This window comes from Chlorocebus sabaeus, chromosome 7 (genome assembly GCF_047675955.1).
Source record: "Chlorocebus sabaeus isolate Y175 chromosome 7, mChlSab1.0.hap1, whole genome shotgun sequence".
Taxonomy (NCBI): domain Eukaryota; kingdom Metazoa; phylum Chordata; class Mammalia; order Primates; family Cercopithecidae; genus Chlorocebus; species Chlorocebus sabaeus.
Window position 1 is genome coordinate 12,623,792 of NC_132910.1, and position 15,965 is coordinate 12,639,756.

The window sequence follows — 15,965 nt, forward strand, 5'->3', positions numbered from 1 at the left end:
TGAACCTACCACATCCACCTCACACTGTACTATGTACATGAACATGACTTAACATTTTTCCACAGCCTTCACTACTTTAGGAAACTCTTCTCCAGGATGATGAAGTTGCAAATAACCTTTATTGTTACTATCCTGAAAGTATTCCACCAGTCTCATCAACTTTCCAAGGCTCTGTTGGAAATCGTTTCCTTATAGAGTCTATCAATCCCTTGCCCAATCCTATTCAAGCTCTCCCAATGAAAGACCAGTCCTAGACCAGACCCCTCGAAATCTCATAAATATCCTACATGGCCCTCCCTTTGACTAAATGTTACCAGGACTCCACTGAGATAGCGAGAGCCCTCTTACCTCAGTAAGCTACAAACTCAGCTTTGCTTCATCCACAGGCTATGTGGTGGTGCCTTGAGGAGCCAGCACTGACAGGGCTATTCTTCTTTCCATTTTACAGGTGAGAAAATTGAAGCTTAGAGAGGTTAGTTAATTTATCCAAATATACAAATCAAGTAAGTGGTAGGTCCTGCGTTCAAATCCTTTCTCATTCCAGAATGTACAATTCTAGTCACATGTCTACACTGCCTTCCCTGAACATCTGAAATCATATGATGCAGAGTCACTTCTTCTTTCCCCACCTATGGTCAACCATGGGGTAATAATCCCAGAGAAGCTGGAATTTGAAATGGCTGCCTGACTTAGGCCATGTTTTAAGTTTCCTGAAGCCAGGAGTGTGGTGTTTTCCAATGATCCAAGCTCCGGGACATTCCTGCCTGCTGAGATCATTATACAAAAAGAGGTGTGCTAGCTGAGGTCTGTTATTGCTTTCCTTTGATGTCCACCTGCCTAAGTCACAGCCACCCTTGCCTTTCCTCAGAGCAGCTGCCCACCCACCACCATTATGTCCCTGGTATCTGCAGGGGGGAACACTGAAGTCTACAGCTTCTTTCTGCTCCCCCACATACCAAGCCACCTTTCTCCATACCCAGCCTGATGCCTGCCCTGTCTTGCAATCCTACCAAGGGTGCCCAGCGTTCTGGAAGTCCTAGCAGACCACACCTTGGCAATAGAGAGCAGGCAGGCAGGCAGATGCATGCAGCTGGTGGGTGGGGAAGGCACCTGGCAACCCCTTGCAGATGGAAAAGAAAAAGCAATGCAAACTATAACAGAATATGTGTCTTCAGGCTCCCTCCCCTTACTGCCTGTAACATGTCTCCACTACCAAGGGTGGCCATGGGCCAGCACCTCCTCAGACAGGCCGTTAGGAAGTAAAACCTTCTGGGAAGAAGGGGAAGAGTTACATAAGGGAGAAGAAAGGCTAACCACTGAAGACAGCTTGGGATCCTTATGGGCCTGACTATGATCAGATGCAGCAGGGACTCCGCTTAGGGGCTTGCTGGGCACCCCAAGCATAGAAATAAAGGAAAGATTTTGAGTCCCTTCAACATGACTGGGAAATTCCAGGCACCTAGCTAGGCTCTGCAACCAGCAATTAAAAAGGTTAACAGGCCAAGCGTGGGGGCTCACTCCTGTAATCCCAGCGCTTTGGGAGGCCAATGTGGGCAGATCACTTGAGGTCAGGAGTTCGAGACCAGCCTGGCCAACATGCTGAAACCCCATCTCTACTAAAAATGCAAAAATTAGCTGGGCATGGTGGCACGCACCTGTAGCCCAGCTACTCGGGAGGCTGAGGTAGAAGAATTGCTTGAACCTGGGCGGTGGAGATTGCAGTGAGCTGAGATCACGCCACTGTGCTCCAGCCTGGGCGACAGAGTGAGACTCTGTCTCAAAAAAAAAAAAAGTAAACAATTCAGTAAGCAAGAAGATGATAATAACCAACCCGGCCACCAGGGTGAAACCCTGTCTCTACTAAATATACAAAAATTAGCCAGGCGTGATGGCTCACGCCTGTAGTCACTAAGGCATGAGAATCGCTTGAACCTGGGAGGCAGAGCTTGCAGTGAGCCGAGATCGTACCACTGCACTCCAGTCTGGGCAACAGAGTGAGACTCAGTCTCAAAAACAAAAACAAAAACAAAAACAAAGGAAAAAAGAAATGTTTGGGTAAAAAATGTTTTAGTATATATTAACATGTCCATCTTTATACCAACAAAGTCATAAAATGTAAGTTTTAATATTATTTTAAGGAAGAAATTAATTATCCAGGAAAGCAAAAGTGCCTTGGGTCCATTGAAGCCACAGTGCAGTTTGTACCTGACATCTCCTTTTCAGTGTCTCAAAGGCATCTTCTAATCTACGTGTCCAGAATTGAACACATGCTTCTCCATGCTCCTCTTCTGGTCCTCACCCAGTGTCCCCTACATCAGTGAAGGGCTCATTGTTGTGAAAATAAACAAAGACCACCAAATAGGAGCATGCACAGCCTACTTATTTAGAGCTGGCGAAAGCGAGGTAGTCAGCCACGGTCACTTGCATTTGACAGCGACTCAAAGGCAGTTAGGGGAGAGGGGAAGCTTTACAGCAGCAGGGGTGTGGGGAGGCTTTGGATATGCTCTGATTGGAGGCTGCTTGCATGGGGAAGTTGAAGGGTGTTAACTAGAACTAGGGGGTCTTATGTGATTGGCTTAGGGAGCGTATTTGGCTTTCTCTGGTTGGTCCTGAGGTAGAAGTGGGGGCAAAAACATAGGCACCAATAAAGGACCATTGAGCCAGTTCTGACCATTCCAGCATTATTGTTGCAGAGGCTGTGGTTTAGCTTCCTCGCATGGTTGCTGCAGAGGTTGTGAGGCAGAATTCTGTTGCCATATGTGGCCTGGCTGTTGTTCATTTGTATATCCTGACTCTTTCTCCTTTTTAAAAATATGTTTTAATTCCATAGGTTTTTGGGGAACAGGTGGTATTTGGTTACATGAATAAGTACTTTAGCGGTGATATGTGAGATTTTGGTGGACCCATCTCCCAAGCAGTATACTTTTATCCCTCACCCACTTCCCACACTTTTCCCCTGAGTTCCCAAAGTCCACTGTATCATTCTTATGCCTTTGCATCCTCATAGCTTAGCTCCCACTTATAAAAACATACACTCTATTCCTGAGTTACTTCTTAGAATAATAGTCTCCAATCCCATCCAGGTTACTGCAAATGCCATTACTTTATCCCTTTTTATGACTGTTAATCCATCGTATACATATACCACAGTTTCTTTATCCACTCATTGATTGATGGGCATTTGGGTTGGTTCCACATTTTTGAAATTGCGAATTGTGCTGCTATAAATATGTGTGTCCAAGTATCTTTTTTGTATAACAACTTCTCTTCCTCTGGGTAGATAACCAGTAGTGGGATTGCTGGATCAAATGATAGTTCTACTTTTAGTTTTTAAAGGGATCTCCACACTGTTTTCCACAGTGGTTATGCTAGTTTGCATTCCCATGAGCAGTGTAGAAGTATTCCCTTTCCACTGCATCCACACAAACATCTGTTATTTTTTGATTATGGCCATTCTTGTAGGAGTAAGGTGGTATTGCATTGTGGTTTTGATTTGCATTTCCCTGATCATTAGTGATGTTGAGCATTTTTTCATATGTTTATTGGCCATTGGTATATCTTCCTTTGAGAATTGTCTATTCATATCCTTAGCCCACCTTTTAATGGGATTTTTTTTTTTCTTACTGATTTGAGTTCGTTGTAGATTCTGGATATCAGTCCTCTGTCAGATGTATAGATTGTGAAGATTTTCTCCCACTCTGTGGGTTGTTGTTTACTCTGCTGACTGTTCCTTTTGCTGTGCAAAAGCTCTTTAGTTTAATTAAGTCCCAGCTATTTATCTTTGTTTTTGTTGCATTTGCTTTTCTTCTGGGTTCTTGGTCATGAAATCCTTGCCAATGTCTAGAAGCGTTTTTCTGATGTTACCTTCTAGAATTTTTATAGTGTCAGGTCTTAGATTTAAGTCCTTGATCCATCTTGAGTTGATTTTTGTATAAGGTGAGAGATGAGGATCCAGTTTCATTCTTCTACGTGTGGCTTGCCAATTATCCCAGGATCACTTGTTGAATAGGGTGTCCTTTTCCCACTTCATGTTTTTGTTTGCTTTGCCAAATATCAGTTGGCTGTAAGTATTTGGGTTTATTTCCCAGTTCTCTATCTGTTCCATTGGTCTATGTGCCTATTTTTATAGTAGTACCATGCTGTTTGGTGACTATGGCCTTTTAGTATAGTTTGAAATCAGATAATGCAATGCCTCCAGATTTGCTCTTTTTGCTTAGTCCTGCTTTGGGTATGCAGGCTCTTTTTTGGTTCCATGTGAACTTTAGGACTGCTTTTTCTAATTCTGTGGAGAATGATGGTGGTATTTTAATGGTAACAGTATTGAATTTGTAGATTTCTTTTGGCAGTATGGTCATTTTCACAATATTGATTCTAGCCATCCATAAGCATGGGATGTGTTTCCATTTGTTTGACTCTCACTATCTCTCTCAGCCTATTCAGGCTGGGATAACAAAATACAATGAACTGAATAATTCACACATGATAGAAATTTATTTCCCACAGTTCTACAGCCTGGGAAGTTCAAAATCAAGGCACTGGAAGATTTAACATCAATTGATGGCTGCTTGCTTCCAAGATGGCACCTTCTTGCTGCATCTTCATATGGCTAAAAATGGAAAAAGGGATGAACTCCCTCAAGCCCTGTATTAAGGACACTAATCCTGTTGATGAGGGCATAGCCCTCATGACCTAATCACCTCCTAATGACCCTACCTCTTAATACTGTTGCATTGGAAATTAAGTTTCAACATGAATTTTGGAGGGATACTAACATTCAAATTACAGAATTCTGCCCCCAGTTCCCCCAAATTCACGTTTTTCTCACTTACAAAATGCATTCATTTCATTCCAGTAGCCCCAAAAGTCTTAACTGAATCCAGCATCAACTTTAAAGTTTAAATCCAAAGTCTCACCTAAGTATCATGTAAATCACATATAAATGAACCATTAGTCTGAGGCAAACTGCCCCTCCAGCTGTGAGCCTGTGATATTGAACAAGTTACGTGCTTTCAAATTACAATAGTGGCCAGGCACGGAGACTCATGCCTGTAATCCCAGCACTTTGGGAGGCCGAGGCAGACAGATCACAAGGTCAGGAGTTCGAGACCAACCTGGCCAACATGGTGAAACCCCACCTCTACTAAAAATACAAAAATTAGTCTGGCGTGGTGGTGGGTGCCTGTAATCCCAGCTACTCAGGGGACAGAGAAACACTTGAACCCGGGAGGTGGAGGTTTCAGTGAGCTGAGATCACGCCACTGCACTCCAGTCTGGGCGACAGAGCAAGACTGTGTCTCAAAAAAAAAGGAAGAAAGGAAGAAAGGAAGAAAGAAAGAGAGAGAGAGAGAAAGAAAGAAAGAAAGAAAGAAAGAAAGAAAGAAAGAAAGAAAGAAAGAAAGAAAGAAAGAAAGACAGACAATAGTGGTATCAGCATAGGATATACATTCTCATTCTGAAAGGGAGAAGTAGGAAGGGGGAGTAACAGGTCTCAAGTAAGTCCAAAACCCAACAAGGCAAACATTAACTATTAAGGCTTGAGAATGATCTTCTTTGACTCCATGTCCCATCTGCTGAACACACTAGGGTTCACCCAGGTGGGCTCACCCCCATGGCTTTGCTGGGCACAACCCATGGTCAGCAGGGTTTGGAGTCATGTGACGGTGGCTCTCCCGGGTTGATGTTGCATGCTGGTGGCTCTACCAATCTGGGGTCACAAGGGTGACCCTATTCTCATGGCTCTATTAGACATTGTCCTAATGCAGACTCTCTGCCAACTATATTGTACCTGGGCCCACTGGAGCCATACCTGGGGTGGCTGAGGGGCACTGCACCAGAATTTGTGGAGCAGAAATGTGAGGCAATACTAGGAAGCCCACAGATGCCCTGGGCTCCTGCTTTGGAATCATTCTGTCCTCAAGGGCCTGGCACTCTGGGCTTGTGATGGGAGTGGCAGCCTTGAAGATCTGCAAAATACCTTTAGGGTCATTCTCCCATTGTCTTGATTAATAGCCTCTGACTTTCTTCTAGCCATACTAATCTCCTTACCAAACATTCTCTTGGTCACACTCTTGGTGTTCTCTCCCCACCATGCTTCTCATTCTTTACAACTTGACAAGGCTGAGAATTTTCCAAATCTTTAAGTTCTGCCTCTCTTTTAATTATAAATTTCATCTTTAATTCAATTCTCACTTCTCACATTTTATTACAAGCAGTAAAGAGAAGCCAAGCAGCTCCTTCAACACTTTGCTTAGAGATTTCTCCTGCAAATATCATATATAAGAGAAACCAGGGCTGGGCGCGGTGGCTCAAGCCTGTAATCCCAGCACTTTGGGAGGCCGAGACGGGCGGATCACGAGGTCAGGAGATCGAGACCATCCTGGCTAACACGGTGAAACCCCGTCTCTACTAAAAAAATACAAAAAAACTAGACGGGTGAGGTGGCGGGCGCCTGTAGTCCCAGCTACTTGGGAGGCTGAGGCAGGAGAATGGCGTAAACCCGGGAGGCGGAGCTTGCAGTGAGCTGAGATCCGGCCACTGCACTCCAGCCTGGGCCACAGAGCGAGACTCCGTCTCAAAAAAAAAAAAAAAAAGAGAGAGAGAGAGACCAGGACATGAATACAATGTAACCAAGGTTTTCTTTTTTTCTCTCTCTCTCTTTTTGCCACTTATTACTTACTTCTTTAGTTTCCACTGCCTTATTCCTCATTTCCATCTGACACTTCACTAGAATGGCCTTTACTGTCCATGTTTCCTTTTTTTTTTTTTTTTTTCTTGAGACAGGGTCTCACTCTGTTGCTTAGGTTAGAATGCAGTGGCACAATCATGGCTCACTGCAACCTCAACTTCCCAGGCTCAAGTAATTCTCCTACCTTAGCCTCTGAGTAGCTGGGACTACAGGCATGCACCACCATGCTTGGCTAGTTTTTTATAAACATTTTTTAAAAATATGTCTATCTTGGACTCCTGGGCTCAAGCTATCCTCCCACCTCAGCCCCTCAAAGTGCTGGGATTACAGCCGGGAGCCACCATGCTCAGGTTACTGTCCATATTTCTGCCAACTTTCTGGTTCATGACCACTTAAGTAATCTCTAAGAAGATTGAGGTTTTCGGCCAGGCGTGGTGGCTCACGCCTGTAATCCCAGCACTTTGAGAGGCCAAGGCCAGTGGATCACGAGGTCAGCAGATCAAGACCATCCTGGCTAGCACGGTGAAACCCCATCTCTACTAAAAATACAAAAAATTAGCCAGGCATGGTGGTACGCACCTGTAATCCCAGCTACTTGGGAGGCTGAGGCAGGGGAATGGCGTGAACCCAGCAGGCGGAGCTTGCAGTGAGCTGAGATCGCGCCACTGCACTCCAGCCTGGGCGACAGAGCGAGACTCCCTCTCAAAAAAAAAAAAAAAAAAAAAAGGAAGATTGAGGGTTTCTCTGCAACTCTTCCGAGTTCTCACTAGAAATCACCCTTCATGCTCCACTGATGTCAATACAGGCTTTTTCTAGCCTGCTCCTTCAAACTGTTCCAGTCTCTGTCCATTACCAGTTTCAAAGCTGTTTTTACATTTTTAGATATTTGTTACGCAGTACTCTCCTGGTACTAATTTTCTGCCTCAATTTTCTTGGGCTACTATAACAAAACACCAAAGACTGGCTAATTTATCAAGAACAGAAATGTATTTCTCACAGTTGAGGCTGGGAAGTCCAAGATCAAGGTGCCAATAGATTTGGTATCTGGTAAGGGCTTGTTCTTTGCTTCCAAGACGGCACCTTCTTACCGCATCCTCACATGGCAAAAAGAGAAAAAGGGATGAACTCACTCCCTTAAGCCTTTTACAAGGGCACTAATCCAATTTATTAGGGCAGAGTCCTCCTGACCCAATCACCTCCTGAAAGCCCCACCTCTTAATACTACTGCACTGAGGATTAAGTTTCAACATGAATTTTGGAAGGACACATTCAAACCAGAGCACTCTCTACCCCGTTTCATAACCTAGAAATCCAGAAGTTATCTTGAATTCTTTCCTCTCCCACTCCCCATGTATAACCCATCATCAAATCCCATAAATCTACCTTCTCAAATCTCTCTTGAGCCTGTCACTTCTTACCGTCTCCACCATGGTACCACCAAACTATTTTCACCTTTCAAATGACCTACTAAATAACCTCACTTGGCCTACCCAGCTCCACTGCCCCTTCCCAATTTATTTGTCGTAACCAATTCTTCAAAAGCCAACCCTGATCCCATCATCCCTATGCTTAAATTACTTCAATAGCTTCCCTTTGGTTTTAGGATGAAGACTAAAAATCCTTAACCCGTCCTCCAGTGCCCTACGTGCTCTGGTCTGGTTCCCATCCTTCAGCCTCCTCTTGCTTCACACAACCTCGTATTTCTTGCTGTTTGGGCCACACTGGCAATCTTTCAGTCCCTGATGCATCCTTCCATCCACCTCAGGGGATTTACTGGAAGGTAGCTCTGGCGTCAAAGGAATAGCTGAAGCACCACGGTAAGAGTCAGAACAGTGCCAGGGACACAGGTAGTAGAAGAAAAACAAAGTCTCGTCAGGGCACCTATAATGGGAAATATCAACTCCAATTACCCTCCCCCGCCATCACCCTTGCCTCACTATGCTTGAGATCCACAGTCCCAGAAGACAGTTCAATGGGTGTGGCTGACTTAGGTTACATGTCCATACCTTGGCTAGGAAACCTCAAATAAAAATCCCCATAAAGCTTTAAACAATGAGGAGAAAGTAATTCTCCAAGAGAAAATGGGCAGTTCTTATTAGATGGAGGAAGAATGAATTCAGAGTGATCCAAAAATCAACAAATGTCCACTTAACATGTGTTCCCACTACCTGGAATGCCTTCCTGTATCCTCTTTGGTTAGTTAATCCTACTCGATTTTCAGCATCCAACCCAGTTGTTCCTTCATTAGAGAAGCCTTCTCTCACCTTCCTGTGGGATCAAAGTTCTCAATTTTGCTATTTCATAACACTATTTCATAGCACTTGCTAGTGTTGTAATTTTACATTTATTGGTGAATATTCTAATGAAATCATCTCTCCCAATAAGCTAGAGAGTCCATGAGAGCAGAACCTGTACCTGTTTGGTTCACTATGTTGTCTCCAGTGCCTAGCACAGGGCCTGGTAAAGCAAAGACACTCAACAGAATTCATTTAATGTAAGAATCAAGGCATATTTTCCCCACTGATATGAATTATGCCACTGTACCCTTAGAAGGCTAACACAGGTAAATTTCTTATTTTTAATTTCAACAGTTTTGGGGGTACAGGTGGTTTTTGGTTACACAGATAAGTTATGTAGTGGTGATTTCTGAGATTTTGGTGCACTTATCACCTGAGCAGTGTACACTGTACCCGTTATGTAATCTTTTATTCCTCACCCCCCTACCAGCCTTCCCTCTGAGTCCCCAAAGTCCATTGTATCATTTTTATACCTTTGCATCCTCATAGCTTAGCTCCCACTTATAAGTGAGAACATACAATGTTTGGTTTTTCCATTCCTGAGTTACTTCACTTAGAATAATGGCCTCCAACTCCATCCAACTTGCTGCAAATGCCATTGTTTTGTTTTATGGCTGAGTAGTATTCCATGGTGTATACATACCATATTCTCTTTATCCACTTGTTGGCTGATGGGCATTTAGGTTGGTTCCATATTTTTGCAATTGTGAATTGTGCTGCTTTAAACATGTGAAACACAGCTAAATTTCTTTTCTTGTCTTGTCTTTTTTTGAGATGGAGTCTTGCTGTATCGCCCAGGCTGGAGTGCAGTGGTGCAATCTCGGCTCACTGCAACCTCTGCCTCCCAGGTTCAAGCGATTCTCCTGTCTCAGCCTCCTGAGTAGCTGGGATTACAGGCGTGTACCACCACACCAGGCTAATTTTTGTATTTTTAGTAGAGACGGGTTTCACCATGTTGGTCAGGCTGGTCCTGAACTCCTGACCTCGTGATCCACCTGCCTCGGCCTCCCAAAGTGCTAGGATTACAGGCATGAGCCACTGTGCCCAGCCACAGCTAAATTTCTAAATAAAAATTTTTGTTTCAAATTCATACTTTATTATATACATTTTATCATCTAATCTTTACAAGAATATTCAGGAACCCATTTTCTACATAAAGAAACTGCAGCACAGGGAGCCAGGAAGTTTGTTTAAGATCACATATCTGGTAAATAATCCATGACAGAGACAAACGCAGGTTCTATCTGATTCCAAAACTCAAGTTCAAAACTACTAAGTGGTACTACCCCTCTGTAACACAAAGACCTTAAAGGTAGAGCTCATTCATCTGTAAAATTGGCTTTCAAGTAAGTTCATTTTCATGCAAATCTAGATATGCCCCATAAAAGTTAGTTTAATTTGTAAAATACTGATCTATGGAGAGAATAAAACTCTGGGCAGATGTAATTTTACAGAGAATTTTAATGCTTACCAAACATCTTGCTTTTTCTCTCATTTATGGTATGTGACTCTGGCATGAATAAAGGAACAGAGATTGGTGACATCATCATTTAAGGTAACCTGTTCCCTAAATTTCAATTATAAATTGTATTTATAGATTATAAAAAATATTTCAATTTTTCCAAAACAGCTTCACTTTTTCAGTGTTTTTTCTGAGTAATAAGGGGATGCTGAAATGACACAAAGAATGATTTCATTTCCCAGGACTTACTGGAGAAGGGACTGCGGCAGGATCAGCTATTGGGGAACATGGAACTCACTGGGAAAGGAAAAGCAAAACCCACAAATATAAGGAAGAGTGTTTCCTCAGGTCAGCTACAGCAATGAGGCAGCCAAGATGCTTGTGAGGCAACAGTAAGGATAATAAGGCAGTCTCTCATTTTCTCATTTATTGCGTGCTGGAGTCTTCAAATCTGCTAAAGATTCAGTGACAGGTAACAGCAACAACTGCTATTTAATGATCATGGCGGTTTTCCCTAAAGGTCTCATTTTGTGGGAGGGGAAGCAAGGGGTGAATATAAACTGACAGTACCACCGCAGGGAACTAAGTCATCTAATATGTGTTCTAGATACATAACCAGGGTCTGACTGTTGTGGCTTTCTGTATTTAACGTGCAAGAGGTTGTGACAACTCCCGGATCCTTTGAGAACACCGTGCTTTCAAAGCAGCTGGCTTGGTTTTAAAGACATCTGGATCATAATACACAATATGCACAGGAGCCCTGAAATAGGGGAAAAAGAAATCAACCTGAAATAAGATGAACAGAGAAGGCAACTAATGTTTCTCAAGCATCCACTGTATGTTATGTACTATGATATTATCCCATTTTATTGTCATGACCTCCACTATACAGATGAGGAAATCAAGACTCAGAGAAGTTAAATGAATGATCTATGGACAACACCAGATCTGCATGTCTCTCAGATTCCAAAACCTTTTCTCTTTCCCCAGAAAGTAAATTCAGGAAGTTGCTCAGTCTTGAACTTGAGTTTTGGAATCAAACAAGCCTGAGTTTGTATCCCCTATGTATCATTTACCATAACATAATTTGGCAATGTTAAAACAAGCCAGATCGTTCTCTGGTAGACTTAAGAAAATAACATTTTTGAAGTTGGCCACTCTCAGCACCTTACCACAAAATAATAATTTTGTCACCAGGATAAAACTTTGATAATGCACTTGATCATATTCTTCTCTTTTCTTTATTTTTTATTTTTTTGTATTGTATTTTTTTTTGAGACAGGGTCTCACTCTGTCACCCAGGCTAGAGTGCAGTGGTGCGATGTCTGCTCACTGCAACCTCCTCCTCCCGGGCTCAAGTGATTTTCCTACCTCGGCCTCCCGAGTAGCTGGGACTACAGACGTGCACCACAACTCCAGCTAATTTTTTTGTATTTTTAGTAGAGACGGGGTTTCACCATGTTGCCCAGTCTGGTCTCAAACTCCTGTACTCAAGTGATCCGCCTGCTTTGGCCTCCCAAAGTGCTGGGATTACAGGTGTGAGCCAATGCACCCAGCCTCTTCTCTTTAATGAACAGAGAATGAGCTTCATTTCATCTGATGGCAAATTTATTTTTTTAAAGGATAAACACATTATAGCATTTAAAAAATGTCATTATATATGACTAGCATATTTCCTTTTCCCTGAGCTCAAGACTTCCACAACTTTTTCTGCCTCTCCTGGGTTTTGCTAATGATGGTTTAAAAGAGGGATCAGATGTTATCCGTCAAGGTAACAAAATTAATTGAGGCTCAGGCAAGTTAAGAGGTCCTCCAAAAAATAAACAGAAATGAGAGGCAATGTTTTTCTTTGTTAACTATATATTCTTATCTATTGAATTAGGCCATACAAGTACATGATGCAAAACACTGGAAAAATACAAAAGCCTATTTACTGAAAAATAAGTCTTCCTCCTATCCCAGTTCCCTAGGACCCCAAAGGCAACCATTGTTACTAGCTTCTTGTATACCCTCTGAGATACTATAGGCATATGCAAACAAATATATGGCCCATGTCTTTTTTTCTTACACAAATTGCAACATATTACATGCTGTGCTCTAGAACTTGTTTCACTTAATAATATATGTTAGATAAAGAATTCCATACACATACTGATCGGACTGTCTCCTAGATCTTAAATTTCTTTTTCTTTTTTCCTTTCTCTTTCTTAGAGCCAGGGTCTTACTCTGTTGCCTGGGCTGGAGTGCAGTGTTATAGATCACAGCTCACTGTAACTTCAAACTCCTGGGTTCAAGCAATGACTTCCTGCCTCAGCCTCCCAAGTTGCTAGAACTACAGGCACATCCCACCACACCTGGCTAATTTTTTGTATTTTTGAAGAGATGAGGTCTCACTTTGTTGCCTAGGCTGGTGTCAAACTCCTGGGCTCAAGCGATCTTCCCACCTCTGCCTCCCAAAGTGTTGGGATTACAGGTATGAGCCACCATGCCTGGACAATTTTTTAAAGAACTTTTTGTAGAGACGGGGTCTCACTATGTTCCCCAGGGTGGTCTCCAACTCCTAGCCTCAAGCTACCCTCCCACCTTGGTCTCCCAAAGCATTGGGATTACAGGTGTGATCCACCTGCCCCATCCTAGATCTAAGTTGCAATACCTAGTCCACTAACCTTTTAACTGTAGCCTATGTTTAGGGTAAGAAGACCATAGATGTGTCAATAATAAATGTAATTTGTTAAGTAAGATGTTTTTGAAATTTTTTTTGTATTTCTACAACTCTTTCCATTTGCCTTATTAGGTCAACTTTCTCCCTCTCACCAGAACCCCAGCCTTTCCTGTCCCACTTTAGCCTGAAATTGACATACCTCTTATTTGGATTAGCTAGTTCCTGAATCCTGGGTGATGCTTTGGAATGAGTAGCAGCGTAAGATACTGGCCAGCGGGCATCGCGGTCAGGTAAGTAATCTTGATGAACAGACTTGGACTTCGCTAGAGCTATTGTTCGGGGGCTAGGTTTAGCTAGCATGGCAGCAGGAGTTACCTATAGTGGAAACAAAGAGACACAAAAATATATCCCAAATTTTACATTTCTCTATGTCTACAGCTGTATCCCTACTTAAGTCACAATCATTTCTTTTCTGGATTACTGCAACAGACTCCTAACTGGTCTCTCTGCTTCCATACTTGCTCCTATACAATGGGGCCTTCCATGACAGTTACTGAGGGAGAGAATGAACAAGTAATGAGTATGTTCTGTGAGCCAGACAGTGTTGTAAGCTTTACCTAAATCATTCCCACTCAATCATCACAACAACTTCATGAGCTAAGTACTTCCTAAAGCCCAAATCAGATCATGTCACTACCAGGCTTTAAACCCATCCTGGGCCGGGTGCGGTGGCTCAACCCTGTAATCCCAGCACTTTGGGAGGCCGAGACGGGCGGATCATGAGGTCAGGAGATCGAGACCATCCTGGCTAACCCCGTGAAACCCTGTCTCTACTAAAAAATACAAAAAACTAGCCGGGCGAGGTGGCGGGCGCCTGTAGTCCCAGCTACTCGGGAGGCTGAGGCAGGAGAATGGCGTAAACCCGGGAGGCAGAGCTTGCAGTGAGCTGAGATCTGGCCACTGCACTCCAGCCTGGGTGACAGAGCGAGACTCCGTCTCAAATAAATAAATAAATAAATAAATAAATAAATAAACCCATCCTGGGCCGGGTGCGTTGGCTGATGCCTGTAATCCTAGCACTTTGGGAGGCCAGGGCTGGTGGATCATGAGGTCAGAAGTCCGAGACCAGCCTGACCAACATGGTGAAACCCCGTCTGTACTAAAAATTCAAAAATTAGCTGGGCGTGGTGGCATGTGCCTGTAATCCCAGCTACTCAGGAGGCTGAGGCAGGAGAATCGCTTGAACCAGGGAGTCAGAGGTTGCAGTGAGCCAAGATCGCACCACTGCACTCCAGCCTGGCAACAGAGTGAGACTCTTGTCTCAAATAAATAAATAAATAAATAAACCCATCCTATTGTTTCCCATTTTGCTAAAAATAATACTTAGGCTGAGCCAAGCACAATGACTTGTGCCTATAATCAATCCCAGAACTTTGGGAGACTGAGGTGAGCAGATCATTTGAGCCCAGGAGTTCAAGACTAGCCTGGGCAAAATGGCAAAACCCCATCTCTAAAAAAAAAAAGAAAGAAAAACAAAAATTAGCTGGTTTACATTCCACCAACAGTGTAAAAGCATTCCTATTTCTCCACAGCCTTGCCAGCATCTATTGTTTCTCGACTTTTTAATAATCACCATTCTGACTGGTGTGAGATTGCGGTTTTGATTTGCATCTCACTAATGATCAGTGATGTTGAGTTTTTTTTCATATGTTTGTTGGCCACATAAATGTCTTCTTTTGAGAAGTGTCTGCAGCACTATTCACAATAGTAAATACCTGGAACCAATCCAAATGCTCATCAATGATAGACTGGATAAAGAAAATGTGGTACATACACACCATGGAATACTATGAAGCCATAAAAAAGAATGACATCATATCTTTTGCAAGGATATGGATGGAGCTAGAAGCCATCATCCTCAGCAAACTAACATAGGAACAGAAAACCAAACACTGCATGTTCTCACTCATAAATAGGAGTTGAACAGTGAGAACACATGGACACAGAGAGGGGAACAACACACACCAGGGCCTGTCAGGGGCAGGGGGTGTGTAAGGGGAGGGAGAGCATTAGGACAAATAGCTAATGCATGTGGGGCTTAAAACCTAGGTGACAGGTTGATAGGTGCAGCGAACCACCACGGCACATGTATACTATGTAACAAATCTGCACATTCCCCACATGTATCCTGGAACTTAAAGTGAAAAAAATTTAAAAATAAGAAAAAATAATAATTGTGAGCAAAAAAAATTAGCTGGGCATGGTGGTGCATGTCTGTGGTCACAGCTACTCAGGAGGCTGAGGTGGGAGATCACTTGAGCCCAGCGAGGTTGAGGCTACAATAAGCTGTGATAGCACCACTGCTCTCCAGCCTGGGTGAGAGTCAGATCTGGTCTCAAAAAAAAAATATATATATATATACATATATATATATATATATATATATAGACACACACACACACATACACACATGCGCATATATATATACATACATACATATACCCACTTAGTGTATTCTATTTTCATACTGCTACGAAGAAATATCTGTAATGGGGTAATTTCTTAAGAAAAAGAGGTTTAATGGAATCATAGTTCCATTGGGGAGTGGCTGGAAGGACGCCTCACCATCATGGCGGAAGGCAAAGGAAGAGCAAAGGCGCATCTTATATGGTGGCGGGCAAGAGAGCATGAGAGCCCAGTGAAGGCGGAAGCCCCTTATAAAACCATCAGATCTCATGAGAACTCACTCTCTATCAGGAAAACAGCGTGGGGGAAACCAACCCCATGTTTCAATTATCTCCACCTGGTCCTTCCCTTGACATGTGGGATTATTACAATTCAAGGTGAGGTTTGAGTGGG

At 43.0% G+C, this 15,965-nt stretch overlaps 1 protein-coding gene across 1 annotated transcript in view; it reads right to left on the reverse strand.

Annotated features, from left to right (window-relative positions):
- Nucleotides 1–10,148: 10,148 nt before the first annotated feature.
- SPMAP2L (sperm microtubule associated protein 2 like) overlaps nt 10,149–15,965 on the reverse strand; it is an 83,054-nt gene continuing 77,237 nt past the window's right edge. Inside the window, exons 8-9 of the mRNA XM_007998621.3 lie at nt 13,306–13,481; nt 10,149–11,204 (exon numbers count right to left, since the gene is read on the reverse strand). Of these exons, the coding sequence (XP_007996812.3) occupies nt 11,090–11,204; nt 13,306–13,481 (291 nt within the window). The 3' untranslated portion in view covers nt 10,149–11,089. The remainder of the gene's footprint in view (nt 11,205–13,305; nt 13,482–15,965) is intronic.